Consider the following 15,604-nt stretch of genomic DNA (forward strand, 5'->3'; position numbering starts at 1 on the left):
TTTTTTTCACCTCTTGTCTATTGAACCTTTCTGTAGTTGAGTTCATTTGCATGTAACCATTTCTTTTTTATACGGAAAACCAGCTTATTATAATATATGGTGGCTGTTTCTCTTATCTGATTAAAGCAGTGGTTGCAATTCTTCTGAATTGTATAGCAAAAAGCTGACCTGGACAAAACAGTATTAGGTTACTTTAGTGAGAAGTTACACCCTTCTTCTGTAATCTCTGCTCATGATCAGTCTTCGTGGTGCTGCTCAGATCCCACCCACAGCCGACCAGGTCTGAGTTTGGGAATGCCACAGCATATGCGTGACTGCCAGTGGCATTAGACAGGAGGAAATATGTCATGTGAAATTCAATACTCATTGTGTAATGTCTGTTTCAAAGAAGGGAAAACTCCCCTATTCTTGTGCTTTTGGGCGCATACACCATTGCTCATATGGCTCTTGTTGCTATATTAATGAACCCTTTACTAATGGTAATGACAGCCTAGCAATTTTCACAGCTCTCTACGCTAAAGAAGTCCTCTGAGAATTTGAGCGCTCTCGATGTGTAGAGGCTGTTGGTAATGTCACACTGTGGGAGTCGTTCCCAATTATGTTTCCATACTTGCTCTCCCTGTGTGTTGGTTCCTTTGGTTATACTGTAACACTATTAAAGCTCATATATGGCATTGTACTTCATGCTTAATTTCATGCACTTTTTCCACCAATTAACAATGTCTACAACACTGTCATGTAATGGCACTGCCCACTAGATGGCAGCATGCTTCAAAACTGAAAAAAGTCGTAATAATTTTTTCTTATTTACTGTTAATGCTTAATTTAATAAGTATCTGTAATAACACGAATAAATGATGCAACACTTTTCGTTTCACCCTCTTTTTATTTTTATTCTTCTGAAATTCATAGAAACAGATAAAAAACAACAATCATCTCCAGAGGCATATCAGTCAGGTAGAATGCATGAATTCTAAGCTAAATTTGTGTGTGTGTGTGTGTGTGTGTGTGTGTGTGTGTGCGTGTGTGCAAACCAGTGTGGGTGTATAATATATACTTTTTTCCCTTCATTCTTCCCACTGGCTTTGACATCTTCAAAGGGCCTTGTGCCAATACTGCTTCACAGCAATCATATTTGGACTGAATAAAATAGTGGAGGTGTTGTACAAACGAAAGGATGTAAGCCTGAGTGAATCTCTATGAAAGCAGAGATATGTGAAGGGCTTTGCATTGAGTGTTCAAATCCAGCAATTTCGACAGACAGGGAGGACAAATAAGAGATTGTAATAAACATGAACTTTTAAGCTTCATTTATAAAATGAAGTTCGTTTTAGGTCCATGAGATTTCTCTTAAAGGGTACACGCGTACAGTCAAGTACAAAGACATAACTGGACCATTTTACCCACATAAAACTACGCTGATTCCAACCAAATGAAATATATATGAATATGAAAATATATGAAATAAGATAGATAGATAAATAGATAGATAGAAATGGATTAGACATAACTAATACTATTACACTGCACAAGATTATTTTTTCTTAATTTTTGTCCTAATTTGTCCTTAATCTTGTTGCCAAAAAAGAAAAATGTAACCAAAATTGCATTAAATGTTAAGGCATTTATAAGATATGTTCTCTGAAAACAGGATTATTTTTCCTACTCTATTGGCAAACATAATTAAATTTAGGTTTTTATACAAGAAAACTATATATTTTTTAAATTCAGTATAGGGCCTTTCAAAAAAGTGCTGAACAAAAAGGATGTTTTTCAGATCAGTGAAAACTGTATTTACAGCACTGTTCCGAGATCAGACAGAGCTGTCTGAGTGCCTCACTGAGATCAGCACCAGCTGAGATCAGTAAAAGCTGCAGTTGGGTTTGCTGGTCTGAGATCACTCAGAGATGTTAGAACGCTTTAATTAAATTGTTGAGAGAATCTTTCAGAGCACTATCCTGGAAGGAGTATTGAGTACTGGCTACTTCATCGAGATGAGTAAGATCAGCTGTGAGAGGCTCTGGCAATTGTAAATATATATGGGTTGATTTAATTAGCCGCATAGGTGTATATCTTGATGTGTATATCTCATCCCAATGCTCGTACGCTGTGCAGTGATTAGGAAATGCTACTTAGGAGGAGATTGGAGTTGGTGAGGACCATCAGTCAAGTACTGGGGGAATGATCCAAAAAATAGCCTATTTTACAGCTGCCACATTAAGTGTGTGTGCAAATGTGTCCAATCATATGCATGTCTGTCTTTTTTTTCTTTCTTCTCCTTGGATATGATTATCCGTAGCTATTCATTCAGCAGTATTTCACAAGCTGCAACATAACCTTTCTATAATGCCACAGTCATCATAAATATCAATGTCACAATCCACATGTGCGCTTGAGATAGGGGACTGGAAAAAACCCTATGCCCCAACCCCCGCCCCTGATGCCTTAAAGCACTAATCCCTGCACAAAAACAGTAAGAGTCTGAGCTTTAGGGGATGCTATTTTACCTCATGATTGATTTGATATCAATTGCTTTTGGGACTGATGAAAATTTGAAAAATAAGTGGGATTGATTGGCCAGATGCTCCTTTCTCATGCTCTCTTTCTGCTCCAGGTCTCCGTATATATATTTTCTTGAACCTCTCATACACAGAGGGCAAAGGAGGGTGAAAACGAAAGGACTCTGGCTCATGCATATTGATGAAGAGCATTGTCTGTGACAAGGTGATTTTCAGCATTTTTAGATGCAAACAAAATAAGCAAGAAGCAGCAGGGATAAATCCTTCATAGATTATACTCCCCTCTGCAGCACGACTTAATTGGTAACCAATGCTCTTATTGAAATTAGAGGGTAGGAAATTATACATACACTATGCAACTAAACTGTGACCAGAGTTACCATGGAAGCATTGCACAGCATACCAACCTGTCAGCAGAGTCTTGCTTCTGTGTATATCTCAGATGCATCCCCACCCCCTTCTGTCCTTTTCTTTCACCCGCCCATTTTTTTTTCTCTTATACATTCCTTTATGGAAGCCATAAATGCCTCTGAGACATTGGTCATGGTGGGGGAGGTGACTTTCACCATGGTCAGTGAAAACACTTTTCAAACACTACTCATTTTTGATACCACCATATACCAAAAGGCATATGCATGGCCCTGATCAAAAAATCTAACCTCTGAGAAGACAACATTGGGTGCATTAAAGTCATGGCTATCAGCAGGTATGAATATGGCTGCTTGGTCTTTAGCTTAGTGCCCCATGAAAGTCTTAGTATGGTTCTTGGGGCATCAGAAACATTGTAAGTCTCTATCTACGCCTTGTCAAAGCAATTGCTTGTTACTGTTTCTGCTCTACTGCTGCTGTAATACTGCAGACTGGAGGAGCCCCCCGCTGTGATTATCTGCAACTGTGCAGCAGTGTGGCCTTCCTCGCTCTCATTGAGCTGCAGCAAAACCTGCATAGGGCTTTTACCCTGACAACCATACAACCATTGTTAATGGCACAACCTCAACTCATCTGCTTTTACCATCAAAACAAAAGCCTTGTTTAAAATGTGGCCTCATACTAAAGAACACCCATAAAGGATCATCTAGATGCTTTCAAGTACGGGAACTGGAAGCCCAGCTGCACAAAGGCTAACCCTCATATCTCAGGTCTCCTTCTGCCACCCCTTGGGGGTGTTTTGTTGTTTTCTCTCTTTTACATCCTCCAGACTACCTCTCTTTTGGGCATGTGGTCAGACAGTGGTAATCTGATCAACCACACGTGTGCTGTCCACCATCTCCACACACTCAATTTCCTCACGGTTTTCAGCAGCATTCTTTCTCTCCCTCCGTTTTTTCTTGGAGGGAGGCAAGAAGGTAAGCAGGACGGGGAGAATGGCCAAACAGTGGAAGGCGGTGATGATGGCGGTGAGAAACAGGCACCTGAAGAGCGTGCGTGTGAGATTTGAGGGCACGGCCGCGAGAGGGAGCAGAGCAGCCCCATAACACAAGTAGCTCTGAAGGGCAGGAACTCCATGTCGCTCTAGAGCCAGTTTCACCCAGCGTGTACGGGTGGATTCCCGGCCCAGGGCGAATGCAGACACCAGCGGAGCGCTGGAGTCTACAGCATAGTTCACGCCATAGATCAGACACAGCACTGACACGCAGTCCAACTCTACCCGCCACAGGGTCATGAAACCCACCAGCCCGAACTCAACAGAGGCTACTGTCACAGTCAACCAGGCATTTACCAGTGGGTCAGCTGCCAAGAAGGTGGAAAAGAAAAGCAGAAAGAGAGCAGCGATGCAAGAGTTTTTCAGGGGTGCTCCAACAGATGAAGCATAACGGTCCATATACACAAAGGATGGATTGAAGATGATGAACTTCACCCTGGAGGTCAGCGACAACTTCCTTAGTGTGTCCAGAAGGATAGACATCTCCTCTCTTTTGTTTTCTGTTGTCTTGGCCACTAGAAACATACGCGAGGCTACCACATCAAATTCCCCATCTGCACGTTTGGCAAAGATGATATCGTCTGAGAAATGCACGTATCTGGGTAGGCGCAAAAAGCCAGACCGCAAGCGCTCGGTGAAGTTGCTGCGTGACAGACTAGTGGTGATGTTCAGCCCGTGAAGGTAGTTGAGGTAACTCTCGAACCAGGAGATGCGTTCAAAGCCTTTGGTGTATTCCAGTAGGTCCTCTTGCACGCTCATGTTCCAGTACTCAATGGACTCATAGATGTAGAAGCCAATCACGGGGCTGTAGCTGCTGAAATACCGCTGCTGTGCACGGGTGTATGCTATAGTGCTTGTTTCAGTGGCAACCACATTACTAAGATCTGACCCTTCACTGACCTGAAGGTAGCCCATAAGGGCAAAGGAAACATAAACCAAGTAGAACAGAACCACAAATGGTTTGACATAGGTGTTGGTGATCCAGTCACAGTAGTACCGCTTCATAAAGGCTACCAGTAGGTGACTCTCGTAAGCACGCAGTGGTCCTGCTTCTGTTGCCTCCTCGTTGTAATGAGTGTACATGAGAAAACGGTACCATGCCGGTTTCTGCTGCAGCAATTCAGGTTTTGGAACACGCCTGCAGAAAAGACTGTGACGGTAGTTGTTTTCCAGGTAGCCGGCAAACACCAGGTTGGAGCCGTAGAAGGTGAGGATGTAGAGGTAGTTGAAGAGGACTGAGATACAGGCGTTTCGACAAAATAGACGCACGGCCTCAATGTTTGTGAATGGACTGGCCCCGATGCCGAAGGTGACCACGTGCAATGCCGTGCTTGCTGTGAAGGGCAGCATACAGTCAGAGAACACAGCAGCAACCCTCTCCTTCACATGCTGGTCCTCACGGGTCCGACGCCAAGACGACAGCATCTCAAATGTGCCAAACAAGCCATGACCTGGAAGAGATGAACAGAGAAAATATCTTTCAGTGATTTATAAATGTGAATTGGAATGCTTGGAATGATTTTGGCAGGCGGCTCTTTCTAGTGACATAAATGGCTGCTGGGAAAAGAGGAGACGTAAATAATTGAACAAAACAGAGACGAGACAGTCACTCTGCAGCTGCATCGCAACAATGAATGTGAGGGAAAAACAGATGCTCTCTTTCTATGGCTCTGGCACTGCTTTTTTCTGACAAAGCTAAGTCAAAAATAAGTGTTTAGCATGCATTGCAACATTTATAAATCCATCAATGAAATCTAATCCTAATCCAATTTAATTTAGTCTATACATACTGTAACCTATAGAAAACACCATTCCTAATTTATAGCTCTTCACCAGTGCAATTTACTGGAAAATCAATCAAAATAAAGAAAGGATTCAGTCTTGAAAGCAAAGCCAAAGAAGCCTCCTGGCCATCACCAGCTCTATTTACAGAGCAAGATCTAACTATAGCCCACTCTCTTTTCCACCATCTTCACAGCTGATGAATTTGTAGCTAAATAAATCTCAGTCACACTCGCATACGATAGCCACATGTCATGTTAAATTGATCTGATGAAAGAAGAAAGCCTTACGGATGTGAGGAAGGCTGACAGCCCCTGTAGCCTTGGGACTTTATAGAAGCACAGAAGCCCAAGACATTAGGCAAACTGGGTCAGCCTACTTTTAGAAGTTGACATAAAGGGATCTGGGGTCCAAATCATCATGATGAAGCTAACACTCTTACCCTATAACATACATTTACACGTTTAACTCATGCTTTCACATTCTCTTGGTCTTTTTTCATCTCAAGCTTTATACTTCGCCCGCTCATGCAGGCAGAGTGAGCAGATGGCTCTCACCTACAGGGTTGCCACGGCATCAGTGACTCATCATTCATGACGGAGGTTCCCTCGGTCTGCTATCGCCAGTACTGCCTCTCACACAGACCTGGGATGTGTGCCCGGCACAATAGCTAGCAGAGTCACCAGACAGCACTGGCCTGAGGTTGTGGGCTTCACGATTGGACTCAAGCGTTCTGATTTTCAGCAAAGCTTAGGGTCTCAAATTAAACTAATGGGTAGTAATAGGAGATTGTTGCTAAACTAAACAATCAAGCTCTGCGAGCAAGACAAACAAAGTGAGAGGGAGACTGTAATTTTATTCTCATGTTGTTTTCTCACACTTTTGTCTTCGTTCTCTGCCTCAACGATAAATGTTTTCTATTTTACTAATTAAATCGAGTATTTTATTTTCATTCATCTCAACCAAATAAAGAATAGAATACTAATGTAACACACATAGACTGATTAGCATGCAAGTCCTTTATCGGCTGAACATCTCCCAAGATGCAGTGCAGTCTTTTTCTCTTCATAAACATGACATTAATCTAAGCAATTATGGCCTATGAAATCTCTCCCTTCCATCTTTCCATTATCATCAGAGGACTGTCAGATGATCCCAGCTGACAGCTAATGTCCTTGTAATGGAATTTGTTTTAAATAAAAGGCCGGTGGCCTACAGAGATAAGGCCTATTGTTTTGTCAGACATCTGTTGTGTTGTACTTATATCGCTGTTTTTCTCTGAACCCCATTCAACCCGAATGAATGACATTGATATGCCGTGACACTGGGTGACTCTGGCAAGTTCTGTTTTTTACACTAAGAAAGTTCTCTGTAGGAGAGCTCTGCAAGGAGATGCTGTCACTTGGGCTGCGATTGAAAACCAGTAGGGAGAATTCTGAGATTGCTGACGCTGAGTGGCACAATTGCCAAGGTTGGGATTGAACTGTAGAAGCATTGTAAGAAGGACACAGATGTCAGTCTTCTTGAGATAGAAATGCTATAGTAATTTTGTGGAGTGGGTGGGACAGGGGTCAATGTAAAAGCATCATGTCCAAGCCTTCTTGTCTTTTTTACCCAAGCCCTCGTTTTTCTTTTCCATTTTTTTTTTCTCATTTCTCTGTCTTTCGCCCCAGCCTGTTATTTTCTCAACAGAAGCCTCCTCCCACTCGTGGCACTAATTGCTGTGTGTAAGAGATGGCCAACGAGAGCGAGCGAGATGGATGTGATCTGTCAGGATGCATGTGTGCGTGTTGGTAATTAGTCGCAAGAAATCTGCTCGTGTGAATCTGTTTCACAAGCACAGTTGATTCACCCAGAATGGCTCACGGACAGAAGACAAAAGAAGGGGGTGGAAATCCTCTAAAGGCTGTCTGTTGAGCTCTATCAGGAATTCCTTTGATGTGGAGTGTTTCATTTTTAATGATACACCTTGACAAAAGTGCAGTGCAGAGCTTTCCGGCCAGTCAAAAAGGCGTACTCGTTTAACCTGACAGTCCTTTAAAATACAAGCAGTCACAGTATGTTAATGGAAGATCAAAAGAACAGAACGAATATGCAAACAGCAATAGAGGCTAGTGATTAGAGAGAAAATAGTACGAATCACTGGCATAATACATATACTATTCAAAAGTTTGGATTCAGTTTTTCCATCAAAGATGCATTGAATTGATCAAAAGTGACAAATAAAAAAAAATTGTTTTAGATAAATGCTGCTCTTTTAGACGTTCTGTTCATTAAAGAATCCTAAAAAACTGTTTCCACAAAAATATCGAACCCCACAATTGTTTTTTGCATTGAAAATAAAAAGAAATGTTTCGGTCAACCAATTTGTATGTATTGTTTATAAATAAAAAACTAATTTTAAATGACAAAATTGACATTTTCGTCAACGAATAAAAACAAGATGAAAATGTTAGGGAGGGACGATTTGGGATAAGATTAATTTAGAAACAGTCTGCTGCGTGGTTCGGAGGTTAGATGCGTAACTTACATTCCAACATATCATAAACTTTTGATATATCCTGCAGGACATAAGCTAACATACAACTGCTGCACGACATAACCTTAAAAACAAATTTCAGTACGTGGGAGTAAGAGAAGAGCATGCATATGGATAAATTTGACGATGCAAGAGAGAACTCAATTTAGTCCGGTTTCTGAGCGCAGACACTGAAGCATGTGCACACTCAGAGAGCGCGTCTCACACAGCGTGCGAGTTACAGGGAGTGAAAGGAGAATTACGCACAAAATGATGTCAAACTGTCTGTTTTGTCAACCATTCAGATAAACAGAGTCTATTTCATATTAAGTTAACGTAAAAGTGAACATGTATCAGTACAATGCATCCGTAAAGAGCCTTAATTAGATGCTATTGTAATATAACTGACATTAATCAAAAAACAAAAGTAAAATCACTGACTGCTCTTGACTGAAACTCTTAGCATGTTGGCATGTTGTGTGTCACAGTTAAATCAACATAATAAATTTAGAAATTTTATGAAAATGCTTAATAAATGCATTACACTGTAACTAAACCCATTCGATTTTAACTGACTAAACTTACAGTAGATTTAGTCGACTAAAATCAGATGATATTTAGACTAAAACTAAAAATAATTACTAAATATGACTAAAACTAAATTAAAATTTGCTGTCAAAACTGACACTGGTCTAGGTCATTTGTACAAATCCATATAAACTGAGGATCAGAAGACTCCAGCTAGCTCCTAAAAATGTGCTTTTCTGCATCGCTGGAAAAAACGCAAAAAAATGTGAATAGTTCACAAAATCTTTTTTTTTTGTTTAATTAAAAAACAAACAAACAAACATTTGAACAGTATTGCACATCATAGGAGGACAGAAAAGATGAATAAATCTCACCTAACATGACAAACGGGATGCCCAGGTATGTTGAATTGTATTTCCCTCCTGTGAGGTTAAAAATGCCTGCAGAGGTGAGTGTAGCGAGGCTGACGGTCACCAGAGCCAGAAGACCCAGCCAAGGCTTTGTACGCACACAGTCTCGCATTGAGCAGCACAGCATGGCCAGCGAGAGGCACACAGCCAGGCTAAAGAGCAGCGGCCGTTCTGATACCCGACTGGTCCTTTGAAAGTCCCTCTGAAGAGAAGAGGAAGTGAAGGGGTATAGGCTAAGCTCTGGATGAGCCTTTCCAAAGTTCTCCAACTCCTTGCAGAACAGCAGCTCCCAGGTGGCCGCCACCACTTCGTTCAGCGGGCTGGCCGCTTGCAGGTAGTATGTCAGTTGAAGGGCTCGAGCAGAACGCACCCCGTCTCTCCCTCCGCTTGCCAGGACTCCACCCAGTTGGTGTCCAATGTAGGCCTCCCGCCCATCCTTGAGTTTGGTGATAGGGTAATGCAGAGGGGGTACTGAACGGTTGGATGCCCGCGCTGATCTCATCTCCTCCAGGACCCGCAGGATGTCATCCACGATGCAGCTCTTGCTGTCATCCAACAGGCAGAGGTGGGCAAAGGTGTAGTTGAATCCCAGCATAGGAACCTGGATCTGAGAGATTGTGTTGTGTAGCTTGGGGTGGAAAAACAGAAACAAAAAAATAAAGATTTTACTAATTATGTACAGGTAAATTCAAATTTTGATTTAGTCAGTGAAAGGATATACACTACCATATTACTAAAAATAGAACTACTTTTTCATTTTGAGAACTTTTGAGGCAAAGCTAAATAACCACTCTGATATGCTGATTTTGTGCTCATGAAAGCTTGTTTTTATCAGTGTTGAAAACTGTTATGCTGCTTATTATTTTTGTGGAAACCTTGAAACTTTTTTCAGGAATTTTTCAGGAGTAGAACATTCAAAAGAACAGCATTTAACTAAAATAGAACATTTTCAAACATCTTTGCCCTTTGTCTTGTTCTATTTAATAAAACTTTATATAAAAGCATGAATTTCCTCTTTTAAAAGAAGAACGGGTTAAATGCACTGACCTCAAACTTTTGAATGGTAGCGTATTATATGTTCTTGCAACCAATAAATTCAAGCGTTCATGAATTCAAACTCAAGTAGAAGTAGAACTTCAAAATATGATTGTCAACATTTCATTGCATTAAGCTGCAACTATCTTGTTGCCAGGCAACAAAGAAAGCGTGCCGCTGCAGGAATAGTTTGCCAACAGTTTTACTTCCTGTTTAAAAACACAAACACAACATCAAAGAAAAACTTTTCGACTTTCTTCCAAGGCAATCCATGTGAGAGGAGGATTGATTGTCCTCTGAGGTCAGTTTCTCTGCGTTGTTAATGTCAGACTGATTAGACTGTGTCAGACTCAGATCACCGGGGGAGGCTGCCTCCTCCAATGCTCCTCCGGCCTCCTCGAGCAGCAAAGAAATGTCAGACACACACCAATCAGACCTCTAATTGCTCAAGCTTGATAATTAACCCTCAGTTGGAGACTAAAGCATGACATCTGCATGCCCACAGTCTCTGACCTCGACGGGCGCTCCAAACGGGCTCTCTGCTCTTTATGCATTGGAAACAATTGACATAGAAAAAACTATTTATGCTACACGGAATATAATCACCTCAAGTCCCTTGAACCGTGATTTTTTTTTTCTTCTTTCAGAAACAGATCAGATCTCAGAATATGCAATTGTCACACTGCATTCGGCTCTATCAAATCGTGGCTCGGCAGAGGAGCGCTAACCTCATTCCCAAAGGTGGTCTGCGGTACAGTGAACAAGGTTATACCAAGACCTGTTGTTCTATTTCTGGATTATACAATGCATTGTGAATATTAAAAAGTTCTTAAGATGTGGTTGCTGCTCACAGCTCAGGCTTAGTTCAGTTAGCTTAGGAAAATTGAAATGAATGTTTCCAGTTAGAAAGGATGAGTCTAAACGCACATGAAGTGAGCACTTTGCATTTAATAATAAAGTGTCTATGCTTGCAAAATGTCAATATGAAATGTGAAGCCATTTCATTTGCATTCCACCAAAAGAGGTGAAGTGATTTAGTTTTTGCCTGAAGTTAAGATTTCTTGCAAGTACAGTATAAGCAGAAGTTGCCGGTATTATATTTCATGTTGGTGGTGTCTGGGGGAGTGAATTTTGGAGTTGGATTGGGAAGCTGTGTTACAGCAAGATAAAGTAGGCCACGAGCTAACACTGACCAGCACGCTGGGTGAAAATTTTCTAATATTAATATATATATGCACACATATATAGAATCCGGGGAGAGACGTTGGGAAGAGAACTTTCCCTGAAATCCAGTTAATATCATTTGTTCAGTTGTAAGAGATCCCAGTGATACCTGAGTACCGGGACAAAATAAATAAAATAAAAATAAACAAGATAAATAAATACATGATTATGGATTGCAAAATTATCTATCATTATCTCACTTAAGAGGCTACCGTCAAGACGATATTTAGTTAACATACAGAATTATCTATCAATTTCACACTTACAGGCTACTGTCTGATAAAACATTCAATTAACATGCATTACATAAATATTGATTGATCTAGAATTTTGACAAAAATAAATATTTTTCATAGCATACACGCATTAAATGTATTGGATTTATTTTCTTTTTCCTCTATAGCTATAGGAGCAACTTCAAACAAAGAAAATGATCTAAAAAGCTTATAATGTGGCACACGTAAATCTGTAAAATAAACAAACGCTAAACCTGGACCTGACTTTGATGAACGGAAAGAAAAATCAAGGAACGGCTTGAGTATAAAAACTGAATTAGATACTGACATTGCGTAAACACGTTTGTTTAGCCGAATAAACGCATATACTAAATTATTATTTTACCTCTAAAACACGAAAGACTAAAAAGCTGGAGTAGCTACAAAATATTCTTTCATGGAGTCCTGACAACACTTTTGCAACATTGTAAACGTTTGAAAAACTCAAGCAAAAGGTCGCTCACCTTTAGGACCGAGTTAACGTGGTGAGGATCTAGCACGCTTCCCCTGCGCGAAGTCACGATGACCCGGCCATATCTCCCGGGTGTTTGCAAATCCGAGTAGAGGGTGTGTTTGGATCGGTTTACGGGGAACAAACTATCCACCAAGTTCCCCTCGATCTTCGCCAGGCTGTGTTTGGGGGCTAACAGGTACTCCACGTTTTCCTCTATGCGGTATCTGCTGAAGCTTGCGCCCAGCAGGATGGAGATCAGCACGGGCGCGGAGGCGAAAAACACCGGGTGATTGGCGACAAAGTGGCCCAGTTTGTGGAATGACGTCCTGAGCCCTTCGTGCAACACTTGTCGCAACATCCTAGAATGCAGCAACAGCGCAAGGGCGATGAACCAGCATCAGCATCAGAGATCCGGAGCATCAGTGTTCAACCCACGCAGCTGGATCACTGAAATGATGAAGCGTTGCGTTGAATCTCATCAGGTCCTTCTGGGTCAGAGACATGTTGTTAGTACCGCATTTACTTTACTTTGAAGAAACAAGACAGGATGAAAATGCATTCGAAGCGCTGCGGCGTTGGGCGGTTGTTTGCATGTGGCAAATCACATTATTCAGAGACTTTAAAAGGGACGACTTTTCTTTGAGCGTTGTCAGTGATGTTGGGGCGCAGCCGGTTGAGCTTCGATTCGCGTAAACCAAACAGTATTGGTGTCTCTTGTAGAGTTAGCTAACGTTTTAAACAGTAGGCTGAAAGGCTTTGTGGTATGCGAATCTATGATGAAGTCATAAATAATGAAACTATTAGGATCTATCGACGTACCGTCGCGCACCGAGAAGCGAAAGCGCACGAGTAGCGAAGCGTTGCTATGGTTATCTTCTCGGAATAACGCTATTTCCATCCACGAGCGTGTATTTTAGCACAATCCTGACTAATTTGTAATCTAACTTTAACTGAAACTTCGTTCGAAATATACGCTTGTGTAAAAATACATACTTTTAAGAACCCTCGAATCATTTGTTTTGACTTCCTTTGGGGTTCAAGCCTTAATTTTGGAGTCAGCATCGACACCCTCCTCCCCACCCCATAATTCGCACCCCGGGCAATTGTGGTCACTTTTTAAGGGAGTGACAGGTATATTTATAGAGAGAAACCGCTAAACCGGCACGACGAGCTGTAAAGTGGCAAACTGTCTGGTTTAAACTGTGTGTGTTTTTTTCGTCAGGGAAAGGAAGATGATTCTGAATTATTACCAGTCACGTCTTTGCAGTTTCATGCCATCTGAGAGACCCAATTTCCATAAATGCGTCGTTGATCCGAGTGCCAGGAATTATATGCTCGTTTCTCGTAATAGAAACGAACCACTTTTCTCTCTGAATATCCCCACGGCGTCTTAGAAAGGATGAATCCAGCACGCATCGGTGTATTTCTAACAGTGACCTGGTCGTGCACTTACAAACAGTTTCAAATGCGCAAATACAGTTTTGTATATTCCATTATCTATGAGGTGCGTGTCATTGATCCATGTTAGTCCCGCACCGCGCCCAGCACGACCGCTATCCGTTGTTACCAATCTGAAAACACGAATCTCCACCACCGACCCGCGGTGCAGAATGCGTGGGGGCTCCGTGCAGCTCCAGCTCGGCCACTTGTGTGCATTTCCGCACCGAGTTAAGGCGTTCGTTTACTGCGCAAGGCAGCTCCACAACAAAATATTCACAAACGAACGCGATGCGGCACTTAATTGCTCAGTTACGGAGCTGATTCATAAGTTCCAGTTTCCCGAAGAGCCGGCCGGTAAATGCCGGTAGTGCCCCCACCCCCATTACACCTAATCACGGGAATGGGGTTGTGGAAAGGCGAAAGGAAAGCTTTTCTGATTGGTCTGTTAACGTTAGACCATGCAAGAGATAATAACACAAAGAGACAACGATTGTGTGACGGAATGTATCAGCATGTTAAAAACCGACGTGTTATAGAAACTGTCTGCAATCACTATGCTAATTTGCATGTACAATTATTGTGTATTATACACACGGAGCACGAGCACTTTATGTTAGACAAATTACCACCGTTAAAACAAAATGAATACGAAGAATTAGGCATGGAAACAAAATGAAAGTCCTACAGATCAGTCCTACAAACTGATATTTGCCTCTGAGGGAAAAGTGCTCAGAACCAAAAGCCAGTCACGGGCTTGATTCAGCACCACGGACAGAGATCAACGAGGTACCACTTTTGGTCTTTCTGGAGGAGCATCCGGATCACTTTTGAAGATGAATTTGGGGACCATTAAAAGAACAATTCAACCAAACTGAAAATTTGCTCAAAATGTACTCATCCTCAGGCCATCTGAGATGAGATTTGATCAGGCAGATGACTGTTTTTCAGAGCAGAGTTTGATTGATTTAGCCTTACATCATTAGCTTAACAATGGATCCTTTGCAGTGCATAGCTTTGAAGTTAAAAGCATCTTAAGGATTAATTTACTACAAACTAATTTACTACGTTTTTTCGTTTAACGAGATGGGCTGGAGTCATGGAGATTACTTAGGAATTATTGTGATGTCTTCGTTATATGTTTGGACTCTGCAGAGGACCCATTGGTATGTAAGGGGTGTAATGCAAAATTTTCAGTTTTAGGTGAGCTATTCCTTTAAGCCAATATCCGTTTTAAAGTTTACACTGATTTTTGTGTGTCCTTTTGATGTGCCTTTGGTATTATTGGCACAGTTCCCCATCGTCTGCCTGAAATTGCACAGTTCTCACAGTTTGTATCCTTCAGTATCCTTAATCACGGCCAGTGTTACACTGTCCCAGGTCTCTTTGAATTCCTCAGACAGACGGTCTCTGGCCGACAGATCATTTAATAACACTGTAACAGTCTGCTGGAGTGCAGGGGCATAGCTCTGGATCTACCCATGCATGTCTAATCAAGAATTGAGCCCATGATTGAGCACGGCTCCCCTACCTGGACTGCTCCAGTGCCTTCTGCTTTTCTCTGAGTGTTATTTGATGTCACGTATCCAAATTAGCACAACTATATTTTACATATGGTTTATCGAAATCCACAGTGAGCTTGTTCAGACGGATGTTATGTTTCTTCCACCTGCCTCTGTAACCTTTGGCCTTATCTGTAGACAAAAGCAGGACTTGTAATGATCATCACTGTTTTATATGGTTATTGCCATGGTAACCATTGCCGATGCCTCCTGTAGCCCATGCTTTGCCATATCGTTTCAGCAAACCGACAAAGACTGGTTTCCATGGTTACAGCTTTAGGGCACCATTGTGACTTCACAGCTGAAAGTGCTGGTTGTGTTTAGTGTCTGTAATACCTGCCTGAGTAAATGTTTGGACTCATGTTGTATTATTGCTCCTGCGTTTTAGTGTGCTGGCAATACATGGAGCAAATAATAGGCTTGATTCTCAGGGAATG

At 41.7% G+C, this 15,604-nt stretch overlaps 1 protein-coding gene across 3 annotated transcripts; it reads right to left on the reverse strand.

Moving 5' to 3' along the window:
• Positions 1–873: 873 nt before the first annotated feature.
• Positions 874–13,965, reverse strand: ptchd1 (patched domain containing 1). 3 transcript variants are annotated; one of them, XM_043227141.1, is made up of 4 exons: positions 13,419–13,965; positions 12,179–12,653; positions 9,145–9,808; positions 874–5,393 (listed from the first exon to the last, which is right to left on the reverse strand). In XM_043227141.1, exons 2-4 carry the CDS (start codon positions 12,524–12,526, stop codon positions 3,742–3,744), a joined length of 2,664 nt encoding a protein of 887 aa, XP_043083076.1. In that variant the 5' UTR covers positions 12,527–12,653; positions 13,419–13,965; the 3' UTR covers positions 874–3,741. The 3 variants fall into 3 exon arrangements, with proteins under 3 accessions (XP_043083076.1, XP_043083075.1, XP_043083073.1); XM_043227140.1 differs by having other exon boundaries at positions 12,179–12,656; XM_043227138.1 differs by lacking the exon at positions 13,419–13,965 and having other exon boundaries at positions 12,179–13,167.
• Between the last annotated feature and the right edge of the window lie 1,639 nt (positions 13,966–15,604).

This window comes from Puntigrus tetrazona, chromosome 24 (assembly GCF_018831695.1).
Source record: "Puntigrus tetrazona isolate hp1 chromosome 24, ASM1883169v1, whole genome shotgun sequence".
NCBI lineage: Eukaryota > Metazoa > Chordata > Actinopteri > Cypriniformes > Cyprinidae > Puntigrus > Puntigrus tetrazona.

What these genes read in the sequence shown, in the direction of transcription:
- ptchd1 (XM_043227141.1), bottom strand. Translation starts at nt 12,526, where the DNA reads ATGTTGCGACAAGTGTTGCACGAAGGGCTCAGGACGTCATTCCACAAA. An exon ending in ACGTTAACTCGGTCCTAAAG is followed by an intron (nt 9,809 to 12,178) that starts GTGAGCGACCTT and finishes TTCCACCCCAAG; the next exon opens with CTACACAACACAATCTCTCA. An exon ending in CATCCCGTTTGTCATGTTAG is followed by an intron (nt 5,394 to 9,144) that starts GTGAGATTTATT and finishes CATCTCTTCCAG; the next exon opens with GTCATGGCTTGTTTGGCACA.